The following is a 21,838-nucleotide window of genomic DNA, read 5'->3' as shown; positions in this document are numbered from 1 at the left end:
AGATAGAAGAAAGAGATAGACTACCAGCGCGACTTCTGATTGGCTGCTGCCTTTCTGCTTTCTATTTTTCTGCCCAGATGTGAATCCTCCCTTACATTTTAAAAAAAGCAATATGGCTTTTACTGTTTCATCGGTGGTATGACTATCAATTATCGAACTTTTCATCAAATATCGAAATTCAAATCATGCGAAATTTAAATGGAAATATACGAACTTCCATTTAGTCGGAAATTTGATACGCATCTCACTCACACGACAACGTAATGTTTAAACGTTGCGTTTAAAACTCTCTAAAATTGTGTCACAACAATGTTAATTACTTCCCAGCACATTTCCAATTCGCGAGAGTTAATAATTTAACATATTTCGAGCTAATGATATATAACGTCTAATGATATATGATGTATAGTATTTTATGTATTCTTCGATAGATTCTTATATTTTTAACAATTAATTAGGTTATTAAAAGATGTAATGACACGTTTGTTTATATGAAGTTTATTTTAAAAATTTCGACAATTTGTTATAATACACATACGCGCGTTTCTCGACTACGCGCGTGGCAATTCACAGCACTTACGCGACACACATACAGCACACGCACGCCCGCATACATTACACGTTCACGCACAACTTATTCCACTTTAAATACCGGCCTCATCACATACGTAATAAAAAATAATAATTATAATGGAGCGAGTAAGCGTAATCATCGCGGTTGCCGCCATTCATCAGACGGCGACGATACAAAAGACATATTACGAGCATTGTGTGACCCGAGATTTCGATTATTTACGAAACTCGAGCAGCCGAAGAGAGACGATATGGACGATGAGCAAGAGAGGAGCAAAATGATATCTCTATGTATTCTACGTGAGAACGTGAGAAGTGCGAAAGATGTGAAAATAGAGAAGATAAAGTTTCAGACTCCGTGAGCTCATCAGAGCAATACGTCGTTGGGTCGGTCGTCAAAAGAATTCGCGCGGTTCCAGCAGGACTACCCTTAACATAAATAACGTGTGAGTGTTCCTTATTCATGAGACTACTTATAAAAAATAATTAAAAAAGAAGATGCTACAATGTAACAGTTAGCTGCGTGTTGCATCGTCCATCGAGAACGCACGATAAAATCAAACGCACAACATGCTTCGCACGTTTCATCTAAGTTCTCCGAACTTCTGTTGCATTCTATTGCATTAATGATGAACAAATTGACGCGTGGATTGTCCATCGAAATGCAAATCGCACACGTCGGCAACTCACACCTTGCGTCCGCAACGGAATTAAAAATTTCAACACTTTCGTCGTGATTTCGCTTGACACTTATCTTCGCATTCATGGATGCTGTGTGGACTTGATTAGTGTCTTATTTATGAAACTAAAAACCGCGCGAATTTTCTTCGTTGTTTGATAGTCCGAGGATTCTTAAATCCGTATCTTCAGAGAAAAGACGACGGACGAGTCTAGAATTTTCTCATCTTAACTTTAACTTAACTCTGAAAAATACGATTCCAAAACAACTGTATGGAAACAAGTTGACCCGGTCGTTGCGTCAATAATTCGCAATCGGACTCGGTTGCACAGGTGAATGGAAGATCACATGTTGGAGTTCGCCTCCCGCCACGTGACTTGATTGCCGAGATTCTGCAGCCTGACGCTGTTGCCGGGGCTGTCTTCACCCTCGTAACCGGCGTTCACGTGTCCTGCGTGTCCTTCGAACACGTCCTTCACGGAGATCTGACTGCTCCTAGACGGACGACCTTGGATCCCGAGTGGATTGCCGGCCACGCCGTAGATGTTGTTCGCGCCGAGGGTCTGCATCTGCGACTTCCTGCGCATCGCCATTATGCTGTTGCGCCTGCCCTCGAAGGCCTTGAACGCTTCCGTCGTGCGTCTGGTCGACATGTTCCTCGGCAGACCTGAGGAAATCGAATGCCCTATTTAATGTCAATTTCCTGCTCGAGTCTTCTATCCCATTCTACCTCATTCTGCTGAAATATTCTGTTTTATGTGTTATTCTATTTTAATAAATTTTCCTATTCTTAATTTTTCTCATTATTTAATTTTAACATTATTTTATATTTTTCGTGTGCGCTAAGTGTGTTACGTGCGTTTTCGCTCACCCGCGCCTTCGGACATGCTGAAGAAGCGCTGCCTGAACGCCACGTCAAGCGTATTGATTGCCTGCGTCTTCCTACGACTCTTCTCCAGGTTTCTGATAGTTTTTCGTCTACCGGGCCCGCTGCCGCTGCCCTCGTCATAGTCTCCTTCTATTCCCTCCAATCTCTGCAGGTCTCTCACTATGTCGACCGCATGTTTCGACAGCAAGGCTTCCTCCGAGAGATCCTTCGTCTGCGAAGAATCAGGTGTGTTGATGAATGTTAGATGAATGTATTGTACGAGAATATAACATATTTTCAAAATATGTTAAATAAAATGAGCAAATAATGTATTGAAACAAAAAATTCTATTAAACTTAAACAAATATTTGTTCGAATACGACTGTGTGAATACATTTATTCAAATTAAGTGACTAATTTCTAAAATGAAATACAGAGGTTCTCTCTGAATGTAAATTTGTTTCTTGAATTTTGGAAAATAATTGCTTAATTTAAGTAAATGTATTCACAGTCGTATTCGAACATAAATATTGGTAATTTAATTTTAATACAATTTTTTCTCAGTGTGGGTACACGCAGACATACCTTCTTGCAGCAGTCCAAGCTCGTGCTGGCCAGGATATGAGCCAGCGTGCCGAAACGGTGGAACAACATCGCGGTGAACTGTATGACCAATATCAGCGCGAAGAAGAAGACGAACACAAGACCGATCGGCTCGAGTTGCAGGTATTCCTTCGTGATGTGCACCTGCAGGATTGTTCGCGTGTACAATGTCGCCTCGCTATGCGCCGTGGGGTGTTACATTTCGAAAGGAAGATGCTCGATGGCGTATTGACGATTGACGATTCGAATTCTTCGATTCTCCGACATTCGCGAATTCTATTTTATCTTCGATGTGATTTGCAATCGTAAATTCGGTACTTTCGGAGATCACGTTTCGAATTATCTCTTCGCCATCGGGAGTCATTCCCTCGCGAGGATACAGATTAAACACATTAACAAACAGTTAGCAGTTAAAGTTCCGCAATCGTCGAGTGCCGTTCGTGCGTGTTAAGAATCACACACCTATGTACATACATATACAGACAATTATGACTGTAGGAACAAGTCCGTCGAACGTTGAACCCCGATGAGAGGACACTGAAAGCATCCACCGCCTTAAAGTGTACGTTAGTGGTGCCCGTTTGCTGCCACTTTTGGCGTATGGTGCATATGTCAGTGTTAGACACAACGTGAGAGAGAGAGAGAGAGAGGAGGGGGGGTGGAGGGGAGAGAGAGAGAGAGAGAGAGAGAGAGAGAGAGAGAGAGAGAGAGAGAGAGAGAGAGAGAGAGAGAGAGAGACAGAGAGAGGAAGAGGAGAAGAAGAAAAAGGAGATATATAAAATTGTACGTCCTGGGATCGTTAGATTCCTGAGAACAAGAATCTGCGATCCCGAGACTCTCGGACGAGGATAAATTTCTAATTTCGCTTACGGCTATTTGCTAGTTCTTTTTTCAATAGTAATTACAACATTCACTAACAATTTTAACGGTGGTAAAATAATATTTTCTTCTTTACGTTTTTGTAGGAATATTTTGTTGCGCTTTAGGAAGGCTCAGATTATCAGCTTTCATTTCTGAGAAACATCTGTCCTCGCCTTCGCATCAGACACGTGTTTTAATCGTATCTTGTAATTAAATTAATGCGATCTCGTTTAATCTCACGAATTAGACACAAATAGATTAATCCGCCTTGATGAGAAGGGGATGTGAGTCGAGCAAACAGAGGTATATATGAGGGATATATGTGTATGTGTATGTGTGTGTGTGTGTGTTATCACGACACTCAGGCGACTAATCTCTGGTTATTCTTCTAGTCAGTCAGTTTAGAAATCACCTCCCACGCGTTCCATTCGACCCAGGTGTACCTATGTGAGAATATTAATTCGGCACCTTCCACGTGCTGTCGAACGAGCAAGTTGTTAATGACAAAATAGAGACATATATACACATATATATATATATCTTTCGTGAGTCGAGCAGGTGCAACGTCGTCACGGGCTCGTCCCAGCCGACTTATCAGGATACCCGCGCAAATCGACTCAAGGATGTAAGGTACAAACCGACCTACTAAACATGAGAAATCGTCTGAACTCGGATTATCGCACTCAATATTATCGCTCTTAAAAATCCATCGTTACTTGTCTAAATAAATTTTTTAGTATGTAACGCAGAATTTCTTCGGATTTCGTTTCTCTCATCTCACATTTCTCGAGTATTTCGTCTTTCATCGGAGAGACTCGTCGGAGCGTGAATCAGGAATAATAGTCGTGAGACGAAATTTGCCACTGCCAATGCAGCACGGGTATCCAAACGAGTCGGTCAGGGTGCAACGAGACACCGTGTACACAGGACATGGACACCGCTTGTTTCCCCCTTGATGCTTGATCGGATACCTCCGAAGTCTCTTCGACGTAGGTGATGTTCGTCTTGACGCCAAGTGGCCAGATAACGTGCAGCTGATCCTTGTTCAGCTGTAGCAAGAATACGATCAGAACGAACAAGGCATTGAACATTAAAAACGCGAACACGCTCTTGTTCCTCAGCTCAATCAGATCGCTGGCGATGCGGGCCTGTGTTGTGTGCGCGGGGGAGGAGTAAATGCGAGAAAAAGACAAAACAAAAGACGACACAGATTAGAATAGTAAGGAAGAAAAAGCTCCGTCGGTCTACCCGCCGATCCGTCGATCTCTCGCTTTTATCTCGCCGTCGTTTCTCTCTCGTTCGTCTGTAAATGTTGGCCAGTGAACCGTTTGCGCGTGGTCAGAAAAAGGAAAACGGACTTCGGCAGCGATCAGCCGGCGTTAACAACGTCGTGTTAGTCGATCGAATTAAAAGGCGGAAGATAAATCGTCGATCGAGGATCATCGTGGGCGCCGACGGAGCCAGCTTTACCTCCGAGGTGCTTTCGTCATACGTGATGTTCGTCTTGATGCCGAATGGCCACTTGATGTGCAACAAGTCTTTGTTCAATTGCAGCAGAAAGACGATCAGGACGAAGAGGGCGTTCATCATAAAGAACGCAAAGACGCTCTGGTCGCGTAGGTCCTTTAGATCTTTGGCGATTCGTGCCTGACGTGAGCAGCATGGCGTGATTAATTAGTTATTATGCGTGCGTGACTGTTTGAGACGAGTACGCTTCCCGTGAGAGTCGAGGCGAGGATTTCTCAATTTTTCACTTAAGTACCTTGAATCGTTAGCAACTTTTTCAACTTTTTCTCAGCCGGGTATCTTTAAACATTCGCAATCTTTCTTTACGATTCTTGTAATTCACCACTTGGACGATTGTCTCCCAGTCGGTCGCACCATTGGTCTCGTTTGTTTAACGGGAAAATCAATCGTCCGAGAAGTGTAATTAAGGTAAATTAAACTAAATCACTTTCTTCACCCCCGATCGACAACAGCTTGCAGTGACAAAGACGTATCGCGAACTCTATCACGAGCGATCACGTTTCGATTCTGTCAGATCTAAACTAATCAGCGTCAATTATACTAATTGCATCTCCACACATAAAAGTCTTCTATGTATAACAATATTAATCAACTTGAATATTGAAATTTTTCTCTCCTATACGTTTTTGCAGAAAAGAACGCATCGGGTCGGAGACAGAAATGAACTGGAAGATTAAAGATCGCGGAAATTTCGAATTTTATAGAATACAAAAATTTTTATCAGAGATAAAGGTGATAAAAAGGAGCAAATGAAAATCTGTGTCGTTCGATAGTTTTACCTTCTCCGCCTTGTCTTCATCGATCGGATAGAGATACTTCTCCAGCAGATCTTTCCAGAACAGTTCCTCCTGCATCGACAGCACGTCCACTTCGCCCTTCTTCAGACCCTCATCGCTCAACCAATACGGCCTCGTGAGGAAGGTGCCGCCATCGCGATTGCCTTCGGTGTTCTGACTGGCCACTGTTTCGGTGTCGCTGTTGCAGTCGTTGTCCTCGGCCGGGTCCTCGCCGATCGCGTCCAAGTGATCGGCGGTTCGCGAGCCCACAGAGGAGGCTCGTCTGCGACCGGACGAGTGTCCGTGAGGATCCACCGCCCTGCGAATCGCGTCGGACCATTGCAACAAAATAATTCTGAATCTTCCGATTAAGAGGACTGGAGGGTCAGGTTACTGAAAAATCGTGACTTGTTTTTGATAATATTTTGTGACAAACTGAATAAATGTGCAAGAATGAAAATTTTAGATATATTTATATATCATATGAATAACATATGAAGAGTAGAAAATTTTGTTTATTAACAAATACTCATATAAATATACCTTCACTTAAATTTTAAACGCGCTTAAAACTTTTCTCGAAATTTTATTGTTCAACTTTTTGCAACGATTTCTCCGAAACTGAGCTTCGTATCGATTTGAAATTTTAAAGCAATAATATTTGTTCATCTGTCTCTCGGATGAACCATGGACAATTACGTCAAAATATTTCATTTCGAGATATTAATTTTTTTATTGTGAAAGAACTGAAAAATTTGAATTTTTTCCTAATAATAGCTGCCATTTTATTAATTTTGTTCGATTTTTTTTTGTAGTGGTTTACTGGATAATGATGAGCCTCCTCAAGATTTCTAGCTAAAATTTTAGCTATATATATCGTATATTTATATGAGTATTTGTTAATAAACAAAATTTTTCTACTCTTCATATGTTGTATAAATATACCTAAAATTTTCATTCTTGCACATTTATTCAGTTCGTCACAAAATATTATCAAAAACAAGCACGATTTTCCAGCAATCTGATTCTCCAGTCCTCTTAAGCGCGTACAACTCATTGAACTCGTCCATTTTAGACCCATCATTTTGTAGAACGGTATTTTTGTTTCCAGTTAATTATTCTACTTATACGCAATTATAACTTTCGCTTAATCCATCGCATTTATCTTATTGAGTCATTTATCTGTATTATTAGACACCGCGGCAACATCTAAGCTAATTATAATTTTTGTTATTGCTAAATCATCAGTACTTCATTTCTCCTCTCTCTCTCTCTCTCTCTCTCTCTCTCTCTCTCTCTCTCTCTCTCTCTCTCTCTCTCCCTTTCTCTGTCGCCCCTCCGTCAAAATCGTTTAATTTTCTGTTATCTAAAATGTTGTTCAATCGTTAGATTAACACTCGATTTCAAGATCGGTCGCGATAATCTTTCGTTGCTCCGTGGTTGAAGAAGAAAATCGCTCGTTTCGTCCTCTCACCTCTCGATCGTTTCCAGCCGTTTTCCAAGCTGCTCCAAGGACTCCGCGATCGCCACCAGCTGCTGCTTCTCGGCGGACGGCTTGCCGTGGGTGCACAGCAGGCACTTGAACAGACCCGCCAGCGAGATCTCGATAGAGCCTTGGTCGTCGTCGTTGGTGCCCGCGCCATTTTGCAGGAAGCCCAGCAGGGACTTCTGCTTGGCCTTCCGCTTCGCCTCCTCGGCCTCCCGTTTTTCCTGCTCGAGCTCCTGTCGCACGAATAACGGTGACAGATACGCGACGACACGCGGTCTTCGCATCGTTACTTCAGATCTCTCGGCAATTAGCACAAGTCGATCGGCCGAGTGGAACATCGACAATCGTCAGTAACGAGTATACGAGTATTAAGAACTAATTGGTAATATCGACTCAAGTTACGTTCTTAAGAACCGTTACCCGCCATCAAAGGTCAAATTATTATCTGCAGATTTCTCGGTGATGCACTTTTAAATATCCTCGTGCAACAATTGCGGCGTTCAATGAGCTAATTAGAGCACCACCGGAGTAACTGCGGCGGAAGTATCAATAATATAATAATATTAATTGCGTATGCACGAAGCATGGTAATTAACGAAAGCGAAGGTGCGAACGCCCACAACGTGCGGGACATTCTCACGGCGGTGGAGGTGCGCCTCGGTATTAGTTGAATTAGTCGGTTAGTCGGTCAGGTTTGGATTAGTGTGCTAATTACCGCGCGGCTCTTCTTCATCTTAACCTCCCTCGTGCCCCACGAGATGTTGTCCAGATTGCAGAGCGAGTATATGATTAGTAGCATGTACATCGACGGCACCGCCAGGTAATAGAGTAGACCGTGCAGCAGGCAATTGACCTCGTACGGGTGCAAGATGGCCGTGAATATGAGCTGAACCGCCACGAGGAACAGGAACAAAGCGGTCGGCGACATCAGGCTGTCGTTCACGATGTTAATCGCGAGCGCGACGATCACCGCGGTCATCACTATCCCGTAGAGGGTGCTGAATATTGCGGCTATTATCACCTGTCGTGATCGTCGATTATCGACCGTGTTAAGTGTTTTAACCGCTTCGCCCTTTCTCTCCTCTCTTTTACCGCAAAGCGACACATGTCGAAGCGACGAAGCTGAGGCGACGTGTTCGCACGACGACCAAGCGAACGGACGTAGGATCTATGCGACTCTCGATGGAATGATTGCTTCTACGTTGCTGGACGGACGCGCTTCTCTTCGGCTTAATGTCACTAATGCTGTTGTAACACCGCTTCAACGTTGGATCACCCTTGTTAGATCGTCTAATGTTATCACATCAAAGTTGCTTTGTGGTTAAACGACTGGCTGGTCCAACAAGTGGAACCTTGCAAAATATTAAGAACAACAAGCCGGGACAACCGCGAGTTCGAAAGGTTCACCCTTCCCTAAGCCCCGTACGTGTTACACCGAAGACCCTCAGGGTGCAGACCGGATGATGACCGACTTCGGGTTTCGGTCAAAGAAAAGAAATCGAGACGCTGAACACGAACCTTCTTGGTCTTTTTTACTTGGACTTCCCGGGTGCCCCAGGATACAACGTTAAGATTGATGATGGAGTAGAGTATGAGGAGCAAGTACATAGACGGAATGGACAGCAGATATATGATGCCAGGCACGATGCACCAGAACTCCTGCGGGTGCAGGCAGGCTGCTATGAAAAACGAGCTCGACAAGGATATAAGAAAGATCGCCGAAGGCGAGCCTATGCCGTCCTCGCCGAGCTGTAGAGCTGTACCAACGATCACCGCCATCATGATCATCGCGTACGCCGTTGACAGGATCTGGGCGCATAAAAGCTGAAAACCACTCACTTTTAATCCATCTCGTAGCATGACTACTGCGCGAGCCGTCTCGGACGAATTTTCCACACGTAGAACTTTTCTAAGGAAATCGCGACCCCGACCATCGAAGAAATCTGTGTTTCACGGTAATCTCATCAATTAAACATTGTAACTGAGAAAGTTGCTTCTCGCAAAAGGACGAATCACGAATGAAGGACGAATACAATGAACGAGAGAAAGCGAATACGCATACACATGGAGGTGCGACTAATAATCGGAGGAAGACATACCTGTATGTTGGCTTTACATGTGAAACAGACGATCATGAAGAGTAAGATGGGAATGATGTTGTAGTAGAAGCTGGTCCAGTTGTCAATTTTGAAGGCCGCCACAAAGGCACCCACCAACATGAGGAAGATCGTACCAGGTCCTAGGATCGTGCCACCTATTTCGTGACGTAACAAGAAAAAGAACATGATGAATAAATAATTTGATAATTATTTCAATATTTTGAATAAACATCCGTAATATTAGAGTAAAGCGAACTGAATCGATAAGATGCACTCACCCATCAGCAGAATCTGATAGGAGATATAAGGCAGCGAGATGTTGTCGTTGATTTTGATGGTACGCTTCGCATCCATCAGCAGATCCATGATGTTCGCGATGGTGGAGGGCACCCAGCGGCGCCGTTGGTTGTAAAACTCGTTGAATCCTTCCGGCGCATGAGTGTAAGCATCGCTCGCGGCTGAGTATTCCACCTGCGGCAGTCAAGAAAATCAGTTATTTTGTGAATAACGCGGTAATAATAATACATTGTTTGCACAGCAAAAACGCTCGATACGTACTCTATACCCTCGCTGTAACAACAACGTGCACAGCCAACGATCCTCGCCTTGATCGTACTGCACGTAATGCCTCGCTTCGTCGGACCTGGTCGTGTACTTCTTCATCACGTTGTCATCCATCAGAGCTTTGCCTCTGAACAAGGAGAAGCATCCTGGGCTACAGAGTACGCAGCCAATCATGTGCTCGGTGGCCTTTTGTAGCCAATGGCCGATCGCGTATTCGAACATTTGGTACCACACCATCGGTCCTGCATAAGGAATGTTATCTTCGTCATCGTTACAAATGAGATATATAGATATATAGATTATGATTTTGCTGAAAAATCAAAAGTCTCATTTCTCTGAGTTTCTATAAATAAAATGCATATCATTTTACTTTGCGTTTTATTCTGCGTTATTACTTCACTGACTTTTGAATCGCTAGATCGCGAAACTTACCGGAACCGACCGGGTGGATGCGGCCGCACGCAGCGCCCAGATTCTTATTCTTCTTCATCAGATCCACGAGGAGCTTCACCGCGGCCGGTTGGAAATCGATGTCACCGTCGAGCGTCAGCAAGTACGTGTTCTCGGCGATCACTTCCTTGCGATCGACGCTGATCGGCAATTCCATCAGGCGATGTCCCAGCAGATAATACATGTACATTACCTAAGCATTCAAGGACGAAACGCTTCGTTATAGGACGATTTCAATTTTGTAATTGAATGCAATAAGTAAAATCGGTCGATCAAGTTTCGCTCTAAATGATTATTAAGTAGAGAGATTCATTAAAGCAAAGAGTTACCTGGCTCCACCGCTTCCTATGTCGGATTTTGCTCTTATCCTTCAGATGAGCAATCATCTTCGTCTTGCCAGGCAGGGTCCAAACCAAACGACCACCGTACGGAGTCGGATACTTCTTCGGTGCTCTCACGTGCATCCTCGTCTGGTGCACGTCCGACGCTGCCTCGTCCAATGTGCCTACCAGTAGTTTCACGAACCGATTCACCTGCGACTCGTTCTCGTCGTGATCGGACAGTTCGAACGCGTCGTCGAAGAATATATGAGCTGCGGAAACGCAACCATTTTCTTATAAGTAACGAACAACGATCGATACGCGTCGCTTCAATCAGATTGATATCAGATCGTACTCTCGAATTCGTAATAATCAGGATCGACTACTCTCAGGTACTTCTGGGCGACGCGTCGCGCACATTGGTCCTCGTCCAGCCGCAGAATGCTCTTCAGGAACTCCATCATCTCCTCCTTGTTCTCGTGCCACATAGTAGCACAAGCGTAAATCCTGGTTACGTGGTCGCTACTTTTCACTGCGGACGGAGGTGTGGTCGAGCCGTCCGTCTGCTCGTAGATCGTCTCGTAATCCCCGTCTCCCTTCTCCTTCTCTATCTCCGCTAGATCCTGATCGTGAGATTGACAATCAACAAATCGGTTTCAAAACCAGTGAATCCACTTCTTCCAACCCGCCTATTTATTTTTTTGAGAGTACTCACTTCGACTTTGACTTCTGGCTGATCGTCTCTTCTCCTGTTGAGTCCCATCGACTGGTCGATCAGTAGAGAATTGTACATCGGCACCACGAAAAGTTTCTCCGTGGCCGCGAGACGTTCGCATTTCGGTGTCCAGATGTGCAAGGTAATCCAGGTTTGCGACAGCAGCCAAAGCAACCAGACCCAGGCATATTGCTTTGACACGAACTCGTTGAGGAAGTACATCGGCGGCGATTCATAAAACAGATAATCCGGAATGGTGCCGTGGAAGAAGCAGGGATCGCCGTTACGGATGCCACATGCGGCGATCAGCAATGAGATCGAGACCGGTATGGTGAGGTTCACTGGGAAGGCGTAGCTGAAGCCCTGGATCAGGATTTTGCATGCAAACTTGCCTGAAAGAGAAAATAACATAGTAGCTCAATCTTTCAATGTCGGTAAATGTGTTTCTAGCGAAGACATTTTGAATATTTTGCTCTACTAAAAACTTTTCATCACACACTGGGGAATTTTAAAATGCTCGCGTTCTATAAAAAAGAAAATTAACAAATTAAAAATTTACTATAAATTTAAAAAATTTTTTAATTATTCAACGTTCAAATCACTCTATTTGCAATGCAAGTTTTCTGCCTGAAAAATGAAGTTAGAATTGAGGCCATTGATGGGTCAACTTTGACTGGACTCACTTACCGAAGACATAGGCGAAGTAAGCACCGAAGACCTGCAGCAGGAGTACGTAGATCGGCGTGCTGAAATCGGCGTTGATGGTCTCGGTGGCGTCTCCGCCTGCGATCAGAATCTCCGTAAGATCGGGCGAAGTGCCGGAGGTGGCGGACTTGATGGGCGTCACAGTGATCTTATGCTCGCCGAAAGCGCTACTCAACATGGTGAACAAATGACCCACGTTTTCCCCCTTCACGTAGAGTATCACTATCGTGCTGATGAGAAACGCCACGATCTTCCACACCGACACCAGCATGTAGGTGAAGTATCGCGTCAGTCTCATTTCCTTCTTCACTCTTCCGAGTGACCTGATTAGACCTGCGAGGAGAAATTGCGTAATTGGAAGAAACATTTGTAAAAGCCTCGACTCATTCCCACGAGCCTACTTTCCTTCATTTTGCAAATCGTTCTTGGAAAGAGACGGAGAGAAACTCGGAGAAAATTATGTAATTAAGAATTTGTTATTAAAATTTCCACAGTTTCGTGTTCAATTGTTGTTGGTCTAAGGGAAAGATTCGGGATTTCTGTAAAAGCTGCTCGCGATGGAAAATCAGCAGACTCACCGATGCGACTCTGCGTGGAGACGTAATTCTCCCACCAGCCGCAGGAGACGAGGAACAACGCCACCGGAATCAGCCACAGGGACCTCCTAGAGCTGTCCAACAGCGGCCAGAGAAAGAAGCTGGTCGCTTGAGCGGCCAGAGCGGCGATGTCGACCAGAACGAGGACGAATCGCTTAGACTCATCTTTGCTTTTGTTGCGAGAAAGTAAGCCTGTAACGTATACGAGCAGCCGAGTGTGATTCGCATTGCTTATCGCGTGCTTATTACTTTCGCGCGTGCCATAAATTCGATAACGCGAAGGCGGGACGCGAAAGTCAAGAGCAAGCGCGACGACGCGACGGAGAGAATCGTTCTTGTTTCGCAAATGAGCAGACACTGGAAGCGCCGTTCGCGTTACCTAGCAATCCAGGCACGAAGCACACGCAATTGGTCAGCATCGCCCCTTTGACGACGTCCAGTTCCGGTAGCACCGCCAGGAACATGAGGGCGAGCCCGCCGACGTGGAACGTCTCCATGATGAAAACCAGGAGAAAGTGCGCGGACTGCGGCTTCTTCCACGACTTGAAGATGCACATGCGAATGCTGCGGATTAGAGTACCGAACTCCGGCACCGCGAAGGCGATTATTATGCACCATATCCACGCGATCCTCTCCTCCTCGGGCAACACCACCATGTACTGATTCTCCCGATCTGCGGGAAAGCGGCGGTCATTAGCATGATTGAGCGTGTGGGACGAGCAAATAATTGAAAGCGGCGAACACGAGAAACCGCTACCGGTTTCTTGAAGATCGCAAATGGGAGGAATTCTCATTGAACTTTTATTCGCCCGAAGGTCTCGCTTTACTTCCGGAATCGTCAAGTGTCATGCCTCATGTCAAAGCAGGCATTTTCTTCTTATTCTGTAGGTTGTTCCCGTTCGAAAATCGTCGATCGCGTCAGTGTTGATTAAATTAATTCGAGTCACCGCATTAAAAAAAGCGCAATCCAATTGACGCTCACCTAATTGTCTGTTGCAATAAATGATTTTTCTGTCCTGTCGCAGCTGCGATGTCATGAAGAGGATCGTTCCTTTGGCGACCACGCCGCTTCCCAGCACTATGACGAAGACGAACAGGTAGACGAGGACCTTGGTCACTTGCACCATCCTCTCCAGGCATCTCTGGTTCGCCATGGAACCGGAGTCGATCTTCGGCGGCGGATTCCGGAACACGTCCCATCCTTTCGTTTCGACGACGGTGCGTTGGCTGCGTTCGTAAACTCGATTAAGCAAATGAATCGAGGGAAACTCGATTGGAATTTACTTGAAGAATTTCTCAATCCCACTTTTTCTCCTCCGACTTTAATTAGCCTCTTCAATCTGATCTTTTTCTGTCTTTATTGCGAGATCCTCGAGCGCCAGCTGCCGAAGGAATCATTAGCGATTACGAAATCGTCCTTACCTTCCGCCATAGTCCTGAGTCAGAGGAGTGCTTTCACCGTCCGAAAAATCGTCTGGCCCGGTCATCGCGCCGCCTCCGGGTATTACACCATTCTGATGTTGATTTTTCGCCATCCTGCACATCAATTTACTTTATTCTCAGCTGCGCTTTCGAGCGATTATAATCGGCGATTTTATCGCGTCGGTATATCTTAGTGATGAAAAGTGGAAAGATTGTGAGAGTCTGGGGAGAACGCGCGCGAGGATCAAAAGCATCCGCTTGAAAATTTTAATTAAAGTCACATAAAACATTATATATTAAACCGAAGCTATTAAAGTCATCAGAAATGATAAATTCCTCGCGCAACTTGGAGGAGAGGGGGGCGGGGTGAAGCCAAACGCAATAAAATTCCATGTCGCTCAACAGATTCCGAACTAATTTGATCTCGAGAGAGTTTCAGTTCGAAGCTCAGCCGCGAAGACACGCGAAATGCTGAAAACTAGAAAGCCACGTTAAACGATGACCTCGACATTTTTCATCGAGGGGAAACCGACGTTAAATCGCTCTACCGTTAATATCGCAGTCGCCGCAGTTATGACACGCAGGGGCAGTACTCTCCGTGCATAAATAAGTCAGTATATTAAAATCACACATTCCCGCCCCCGCCCTTCGCGGCCCACGATCCCCGTTTCCTTGCCGCGGCAATAAAGCGGCAGGCGCGATCGAAGCGAGCGCAACGTTAATTAATTCAAATCGCCGACGAGACGAGATCGCGTCCGATGACCTAACGAACTTGGACGCGCGGACTTGAGCGCGTCTTTTTCTAATTATTTCTCCTGCAGCATCTGGCCGGCGCGGCGGCAGGCTTTTCATTCCGATGAGATCGCAAGAGAGAGAGAGAGAGAGAGAGAGAGAGAGAGAGAGAGAGAGAGAGAGAGAGAGAGAGAGAGAGAGAGGAAAGGGGAGAGCGAGGAGAGAACAAGAGAGAGAGACGGCTAGACGGCCAACGTGTGTCTTTGTTCGCGCGGATCCGGGGTTTCTGGTTCCTGGACACTGAAAGTGAAAGGGAACGAAACGTTGGCAGATAACGTAGCAAGGACGTCCACTGCAACTCGCCGTTCTCGGTTGCCGCCCTCGACAGCCTCCACCGCCGCCGCCGCCGCCGCGGCACGTCACGTGGTCGTGTATTCGTGTTCGGTATTCCGCTCGACAACCCCCGCACACCCCTCGTCCGAAACCCCGAGCTCGGCGCCGTCGCTAGTTCCTACGTGCGCACCCTTTCGGATTCTTCTTTTTTTCGCACGAGCGCGCGAATCTCTCCTTTGTCGCTTTTTCGTACGCGCGCGCGCGCGCCTCTCGATAAGGAGACATGCCGCCGCGCAGGATGCTCCGACTAGCTTCGCGCAGGATTCGTAAGCCTAGAACGAGTCATACGAGTGTGTGAATCTTGAAATGAATTTCACGGACACGCGAACTCCTCGCGGGCAATCCTCTCCCCGAGTTTTAATCGCAGCCGAGGATCTCTCCTCGAAGATCTGTTTTACGAGACAGCTGTCGCGCGCTGCGAAGCCGCGGGGAAAGGCGCCATCGACTCACATCAGCGCGTCATTCCTTTTTATCATTTTTTTTTTCTTTTAAGACTCTCTGAGAGACTTTTAAGAATCTCCGAGACTGGTTTTCGAACGCGAGCGTTTCGATTAACGTCCGCTGTGTCTACGCGTGTCTTCGTAGCGCCGAAGATCTCACGACGTCGTGTTCCGCGACGTCCGCTTGAATTTCGCGTGGGCTTTTTTCTTTAGGATTCCCCGCGAGTCGCGCATCGGAACCGTGCGGCAGCCCCGTATATACCGTTAGCTACCAATCCGGAATAATAAGTTTCTGGGACGATGCGCGGCGTTTTGGTGCAATGAACTGTCACGCTTGCGAAAGGAAATGCGGTTGATCGGTGACAGTCGGCAGACAAGCTTTCTTACGCTCTTAACAATCACTTAGCTGTGCGCGATCATTATGACCGCTTGCTCGTCTATCCATTAAGGATAATAAAAAATTGCCGCAATAAGAATTACGGTGTATCAGGAACAATAGGGGATTTATATAAGGCGGAAACAGACGCACTTCTCGAAGAAGAGCGTATTAAAAATTCGATATCTACATTCACAGAATATTGCGCGATTTTTGCTGATAAGACGGATAACTGCTCTGTCGAGGTTGACAAAGGATTTGCACGGCGAAGAGTTCAATTTATCAAAGATTAACCAGTGCTCCGCGTATGCGATAAAGATACAGTCAGTCGAGAATGTATATTCGGGAGATACGACGGCGGAAAAATCGATTTATCGGCGATAACGAAGGATTTTGAGCTGAGCGGAAAAATGGATCGTCGAAAATGATAAAACATCTATCTATCGCTTGTTTATCTCCCCCTCTCCACTTCTGCCTCTCTCTCTCTCTCTCTTTCTTGGATCAAAGTCAAATTTCCGAAGGTTTCCGCAGAGAATCAGCGGGCTGCCGCTGACGCGAGATCAGCCGGGGAATTTCGCGAGTGCGAGCGAACGTGAGCACAAGCGCGAAGCACAAGCTTGAGTCACACATAGCGCAAAGGGGAGCCACGTTCTCGCAGGAACGCGAGGTCACGAAGAAAGGAACGACCTTGCCGCGGAGGATATATTTCGAGAATGGACTTAACGAGTGGACGCCGCGAAGGGAAGCGCGACGATCATCAGCCGGATCATCCAGTTCATCGCTCCCACTCGATCGCTCGTGAATCAACATTTTTCCCGCCTGCCCGGCCGCGTGTTTCTCCCGCGAGCGGAGGATCTCGCCGAGCGGTGCAGTACCCACGATTTCTAGGCGATTACGTGTATACTCTCGCCTGCACAGCGCAGCCTGCACCACGGAGCAAAGATCCGTACCGGTTTCAACCGTGCAGCCGCGCTCGGATGCAGCCAGTGCTCGGATATCCGGTTAATCGACTCGCCATGCATCATGCCACTTGGAGCCGGCTGAGTCGTCGAAAGATTCCGGAATTCATCGCTTGCGATCGGACCGACCTTCTCGGGAGGACTCGATTTTCTCGGATCCAATTCGCTACGCGGCTTCATTATTAACGACATTGTGTATCGCGCTAAAATGTACACGAGGATGACCGGACAAAGGACAATGATGTTGCATGACACAATGATATTATCGAGGAACGACTGGCGATTGGCGACGGGGACCGACGAGCGGGATGAAAATTCACCCGACGAAAGGACCGAGATCCGAATGTATCGAATGTGTATCGAATGCAACATTCGATCGAGATTGATTTAGCTCGATCGTTGGACCGAGCCGCGATTCGACTGGCGCGTCGAGAAAAATCTTACCTCCTGCTTCTCACGGTTTCGCGCCCCGGTACGAGCTCGCTGCGCGGAATTTTCCAACGGAGAAAAAGTCCGGTTGTGCTATTTTCTAAATTCCAGCTAACACGTAATCGTGGCTCGCAACAATCCGTGTAGGGCGTATAAGTTGCGCGAAACTCGATAGCAGCCGCACGCACGCCTCGTAATAACGCTCTTACTTTCTCTTCTTCCCCGTGTGTCGCGCACTAGTAACGGTGTAGAATCTATTTCTACGCCCGATGACAGTTCCTTCGATCCATTATGACTGCGGCGGCGGCGGCGGTGATATCTCGAGCGATTCGCGAGCGGGTGAGAGACCGATCGACCGACGGATGTGGAGAACGGTTCATCGGTGGTCTCTTCGACGAGAGACAACTCGTCGGAAACTCGTCGGAGCTTTTCTCGTTCTACGCTGAGAAACTGAAAGGGAGAGAGAAGGGGGGGGAGAGGGAGAGAAAGAGACAGAAACGCGGAGACGGAGCGCGATATTGGTGGAAAATCGCCGCGCGCGGTTTATGCTCGCGATAACGAGATAATGTATCTTTACGATATGAGAGAGAAAAAATTGGAAATGTGAAATCCTTATCGCGCGAATTCAACCGTTAAAGCGCAATAAACGCACGCGTGTTTTCCGCATGGCCGGCAATTAACGCACTGATTGCACACGGCTGATCGGTATGACGTGGATCGATTCGTCAGATACTCTTCTTCCTCTCCTCTTTCCCCCCTCTCTCTCTCTCTCTCTCTCTTTGTCTCACAGCACGATGACTCTGGCGAAAAAGCATCTGGGGAGAAAAACTCGGTCGCAACTCCGGTCGGCCGATTTGTCGGGTGATTGCGATCTAAGGCAAACGAAATCTCGATAGATCGCCTCGCAATTACGCGGATCAACGATAGTGAAAGTAACGCGCGCAAGGTCGCAACATCGTCCTATAAATATCTAATTATCACCTCAACCGTGCGCGATCTCTCCTCCCTCTCTCTCTCTCTCTCCCTGGCTCTCTCGCAACATACACCGTCACGGAGATTCGCACGCCGCCCTCTTATCCACCTCGCCGATGAAGACGATCAATGGACCTCCGTGAGTAAATACGGGACGTACGAAACCGTTTCGACACGCGGCGATTAGCATTCGAGTCGTCCTCATTGTACGCGCTCATTACGCCCCCGTCCTCGGCGGCTCCGATCGTCAGATTTTCGACTTCCTCGCAATCCACCGGCGCGGCGTGCGAAATCGCGTGCGATCTCGGCGGAGGAGAGAAGGGATCCCGATTCGAGCGCGCGTTTGATTCTGTTCGCACGCGATTTCAATGCGCCACCGTCGACGTCGATGCGCTTCGCTCGTCAGACTTCGATTTCTTCCGCGCGCACGCGCGCGCGCGTTCGAATGTTTCGAAATCACCTGAGATTTCGCGTTTCCAGTCTCGGCTGTGCGGCTCCAGCGATTGCCACTTGAGTTGTCATTGCTGCGCGCTTTCGTCACGCAGTCACCCTCGACAATCACTCGAGAGAGAGAGAGAGAGATCTCCTCGGACTCGCGCGAAATCTCGGCGCGCTCGCGCGATTCCACCGTGGCATTTTCGCCCTTCGATTTGTTGGGTCTCCTAGACTTTGCCACGCTCTATCCACGCAAGATTTCGCGATCTCGTGATCTCGTGATCTCAGGCTTTTAGCTCGCGCTCGGTCCCGCTATGCGCGCAGTTTTCACGTAACGGCGTAAATGGGACACGAAACAAATCTACTTTCATTTCTGCTCGCGGCGGCCAGTTAGAGGCTAATAAGTTGAGAAGTTAACCCACTGAGGTTAGAATTATAAATACAGCGTCCGTTTTCGTCGAACCACAAACGTTCCTACTTTCTAAAGACCTCCGATTGAAGCGGGAAGCCGTTAAACGCTCGGCGATCTAACGTTCGAACGTTCGCGTGGGTGAAGAATCCATAAAAGTCGTTCGACGCGTTGAACTCATATCGTTGTGATAAAAAAACTCTTCGCGTTGAACCTCCTCCCACTGTTATCTTTATTCCCCCCCCGACAGTTTCGGACAACTTTTCTTATTAATAATATGTATCAATCCGCGTCGAGAAACTCTAATATGCGCGGAAATCAAATGCTGAGGAGAATTGTTCTCGTAACACGTTACGATAAAATTATTCATAAAGAGAGATTAGAAGAAGAAGAGCAGAAAAAGAGCTTGATTAGTTGTGAGAGATAAGCGTCCGAATCGCTAATGAGAAAATCACACATTATTAGTGTCTGCTATCGCGCAGATCGCCGAGAAGCGAAAGGGAAAAAAGCAGCATGCGAGAGAAGAACATTAGCTTCCATATACCTAATGCGGACGTGGGGCTGGCTTTCTGCTAAATCCTTATCCCGAGTATCCTCGCGATGCAGGTGGTCATACCGAGGCGGTGACGGTGAAATCGAAGGATCGCGTGCGCTTCCTGGACGTATATCAGCTGGCTGGACGTTCGGCCGATCGGTGTGTTGGCTGGCCGCTGGTCACTCTCTTTCTCTCTCTCTCTTCCCTCACGTGTATCCGTGTCTTCCGCGCGGAAACGCGTGTCCGACGAAGCAGGCGAGGACCGTCGACGGTTCGGTCGAGGCGAGGGTGAACGTCGCGAGGCGGACTGTCGACGACGGCGACGAGGGAATCGCGCAAGATCGCCAGAATCGGTCAGGTGAAAGCGGAGCCGAGGTGAGCGCTGGCCGAACGACTGCCATGGCATCGTCTACCAAGGTACCAGAAGCCGTTCTCAACGCCGTCCCCCCCGCCTGCTGTAGTAAGGCTAAGTACTTTCACGAGAGTAGGTAGAGAGCGAGGCTCGAGAGGCGAAAGAGTGAGAGGTCCGAGCGCGACGCAATTCGCGAACGCGAGTCGCCTGCCTTCGCGTTCCGTGTTCCCGGAATTTTCGATACCTGCGAATATCTTCCGAATCCGACGGATTTTTCAAATATCGCAGCTTCGCTGCCGCGTTTCGACGATAGTCTTCTCTCGGCAGATTCGAAATGTCAAAGCTCCACCGATGCGCGCGCAGACTCTCTCGCCTCAGAGAGAGAGAGAGAGTGTGGAATGTCGTCGGTGAATAGGCAACCGGCAACTTCTGCCAACCATGAGAGTGGATTGCATATTTGTAGGTGCGCATATGCACCGGTCGGATAGGCAACCATCCGTCAACCGTGAGAATAGGATTGTCTGTCTACAAGCGCACGAGCTTGCAGCGGTCGAGTGCGTTTAACATCGCTACTTTTTTGGATGTAATTCTGGGTGGACATTCTATATATATTTATATATATAATATTTATATGTCGGTTTTTGAAAATAATTTGCAAGAGATAACTTCCACGCCTTAGATTATGCTATATAGCAAACAGGACTAAATAAGTTATCTCGATGAATTGTATGAATTTTATTAACACTTGTAAATAAATATATTAAAATAAATATATTGTCTTTCTCAATTGTCTTTCTCAAAGGATATTTCCGGCTAATATCGCTTCAAACGACGTTTGAGTATTTTGTATACATGAATCATAATCTCAACAGTTGAACGTAGTCGGCAGAGTTGCATCTACAATTTTCATATTAAGTGATAAACGTCTGTTGACACATCTAATATCATATCTGACTGACATATCTGATTCTTCGTAACTATCTTGACTATAAATTATTTCGTACTTATGTTTTGTTTTAAAATTGATGTTAAACTGTTTAAGTATAAATTATCCAGAGTTCGAGAAAACAAGGAGAAAACTTAAAACTTTTATTCTATTCGAGCTAGACCACTCTTTTATCTTTTTTAGAATATCTATCACTATATATATATATATATATATATATATATATATATATATATGTCCAGAATGCAAGAAAATATAAGATAAAATAATATAAGATAATATAATATAAAAAATTATTTAATAGTGATTATATATTTTTTTTATTTATATTTTCTTATATTCTGGATGATTCAAATTGCACATATTAAAAGTGCTGTTAATATCTCATATAAAAACCGTACATAGTCAAAATATTTATTATTAAATATTATTTAAATAAATAATATACAAGATTTCCCGGAGATCAGTCACGCCGTAATCCAATCATTGTAATTAGCTAACAAAAACTTGTATAGCTTAAGCAATGGTAAAAATCAGGAAATTCAAACTTATCCAAAAAACTTGGATGCAATATCTGTAACAGATTACTCTCTTTGGAAAACGATAATGAAGG

General features: G+C 46.2%; 1 protein-coding gene across 8 annotated transcripts; it reads right to left on the bottom strand.

Moving 5' to 3' along the window:
* Nucleotides 1-481: 481 nt before the first annotated feature.
* Nucleotides 482-20,342, bottom strand: kkv (hyaluronan synthase-like protein kkv). 8 transcript variants are annotated; one of them, XM_011151323.3, is made up of 20 exons: nt 19,937-20,341; nt 14,248-14,361; nt 13,808-14,052; nt 13,205-13,498; nt 12,808-13,017; nt 12,212-12,562; nt 11,525-11,916; nt 11,165-11,432; nt 10,819-11,081; nt 10,472-10,682; nt 10,034-10,281; nt 9,754-9,946; nt 9,476-9,630; nt 8,895-9,200; nt 7,362-7,609; nt 5,891-6,206; nt 4,556-4,732; nt 2,706-2,867; nt 2,124-2,352; nt 482-1,919 (listed from the first exon to the last, which is right to left on the bottom strand). In XM_011151323.3, the coding sequence occupies exons 2-20, from the start codon at nt 14,358-14,360 to the stop codon at nt 1,597-1,599; spliced, it is 4,704 nt and encodes a 1,567-aa protein (XP_011149625.1). In that variant the 5' UTR covers nt 14,361; nt 19,937-20,341; the 3' UTR covers nt 482-1,596. The 8 variants fall into 8 exon arrangements, with proteins under 8 accessions (XP_011149625.1, XP_025156934.1, XP_025156935.1 ...); XM_025301149.1 differs by lacking the exons at nt 4,556-4,732; nt 8,895-9,200 and adding exons at nt 5,055-5,231; nt 8,092-8,397; XM_011151322.3 differs by lacking the exon at nt 4,556-4,732 and adding an exon at nt 5,055-5,231 and having other exon boundaries at nt 483-1,919.
* Between the last annotated feature and the right edge of the window lie 1,496 nt (nt 20,343-21,838).

The sequence above is a fragment of the Harpegnathos saltator genome, unplaced genomic scaffold (genome assembly GCF_003227715.2).
Source record: "Harpegnathos saltator strain DR-91 unplaced genomic scaffold, Hsal_v8.6 scaffold403, whole genome shotgun sequence".
Classification (NCBI taxonomy): domain Eukaryota; kingdom Metazoa; phylum Arthropoda; class Insecta; order Hymenoptera; family Formicidae; genus Harpegnathos; species Harpegnathos saltator.
This window is presented reverse-complemented; position numbering and strand designations above follow the sequence as displayed.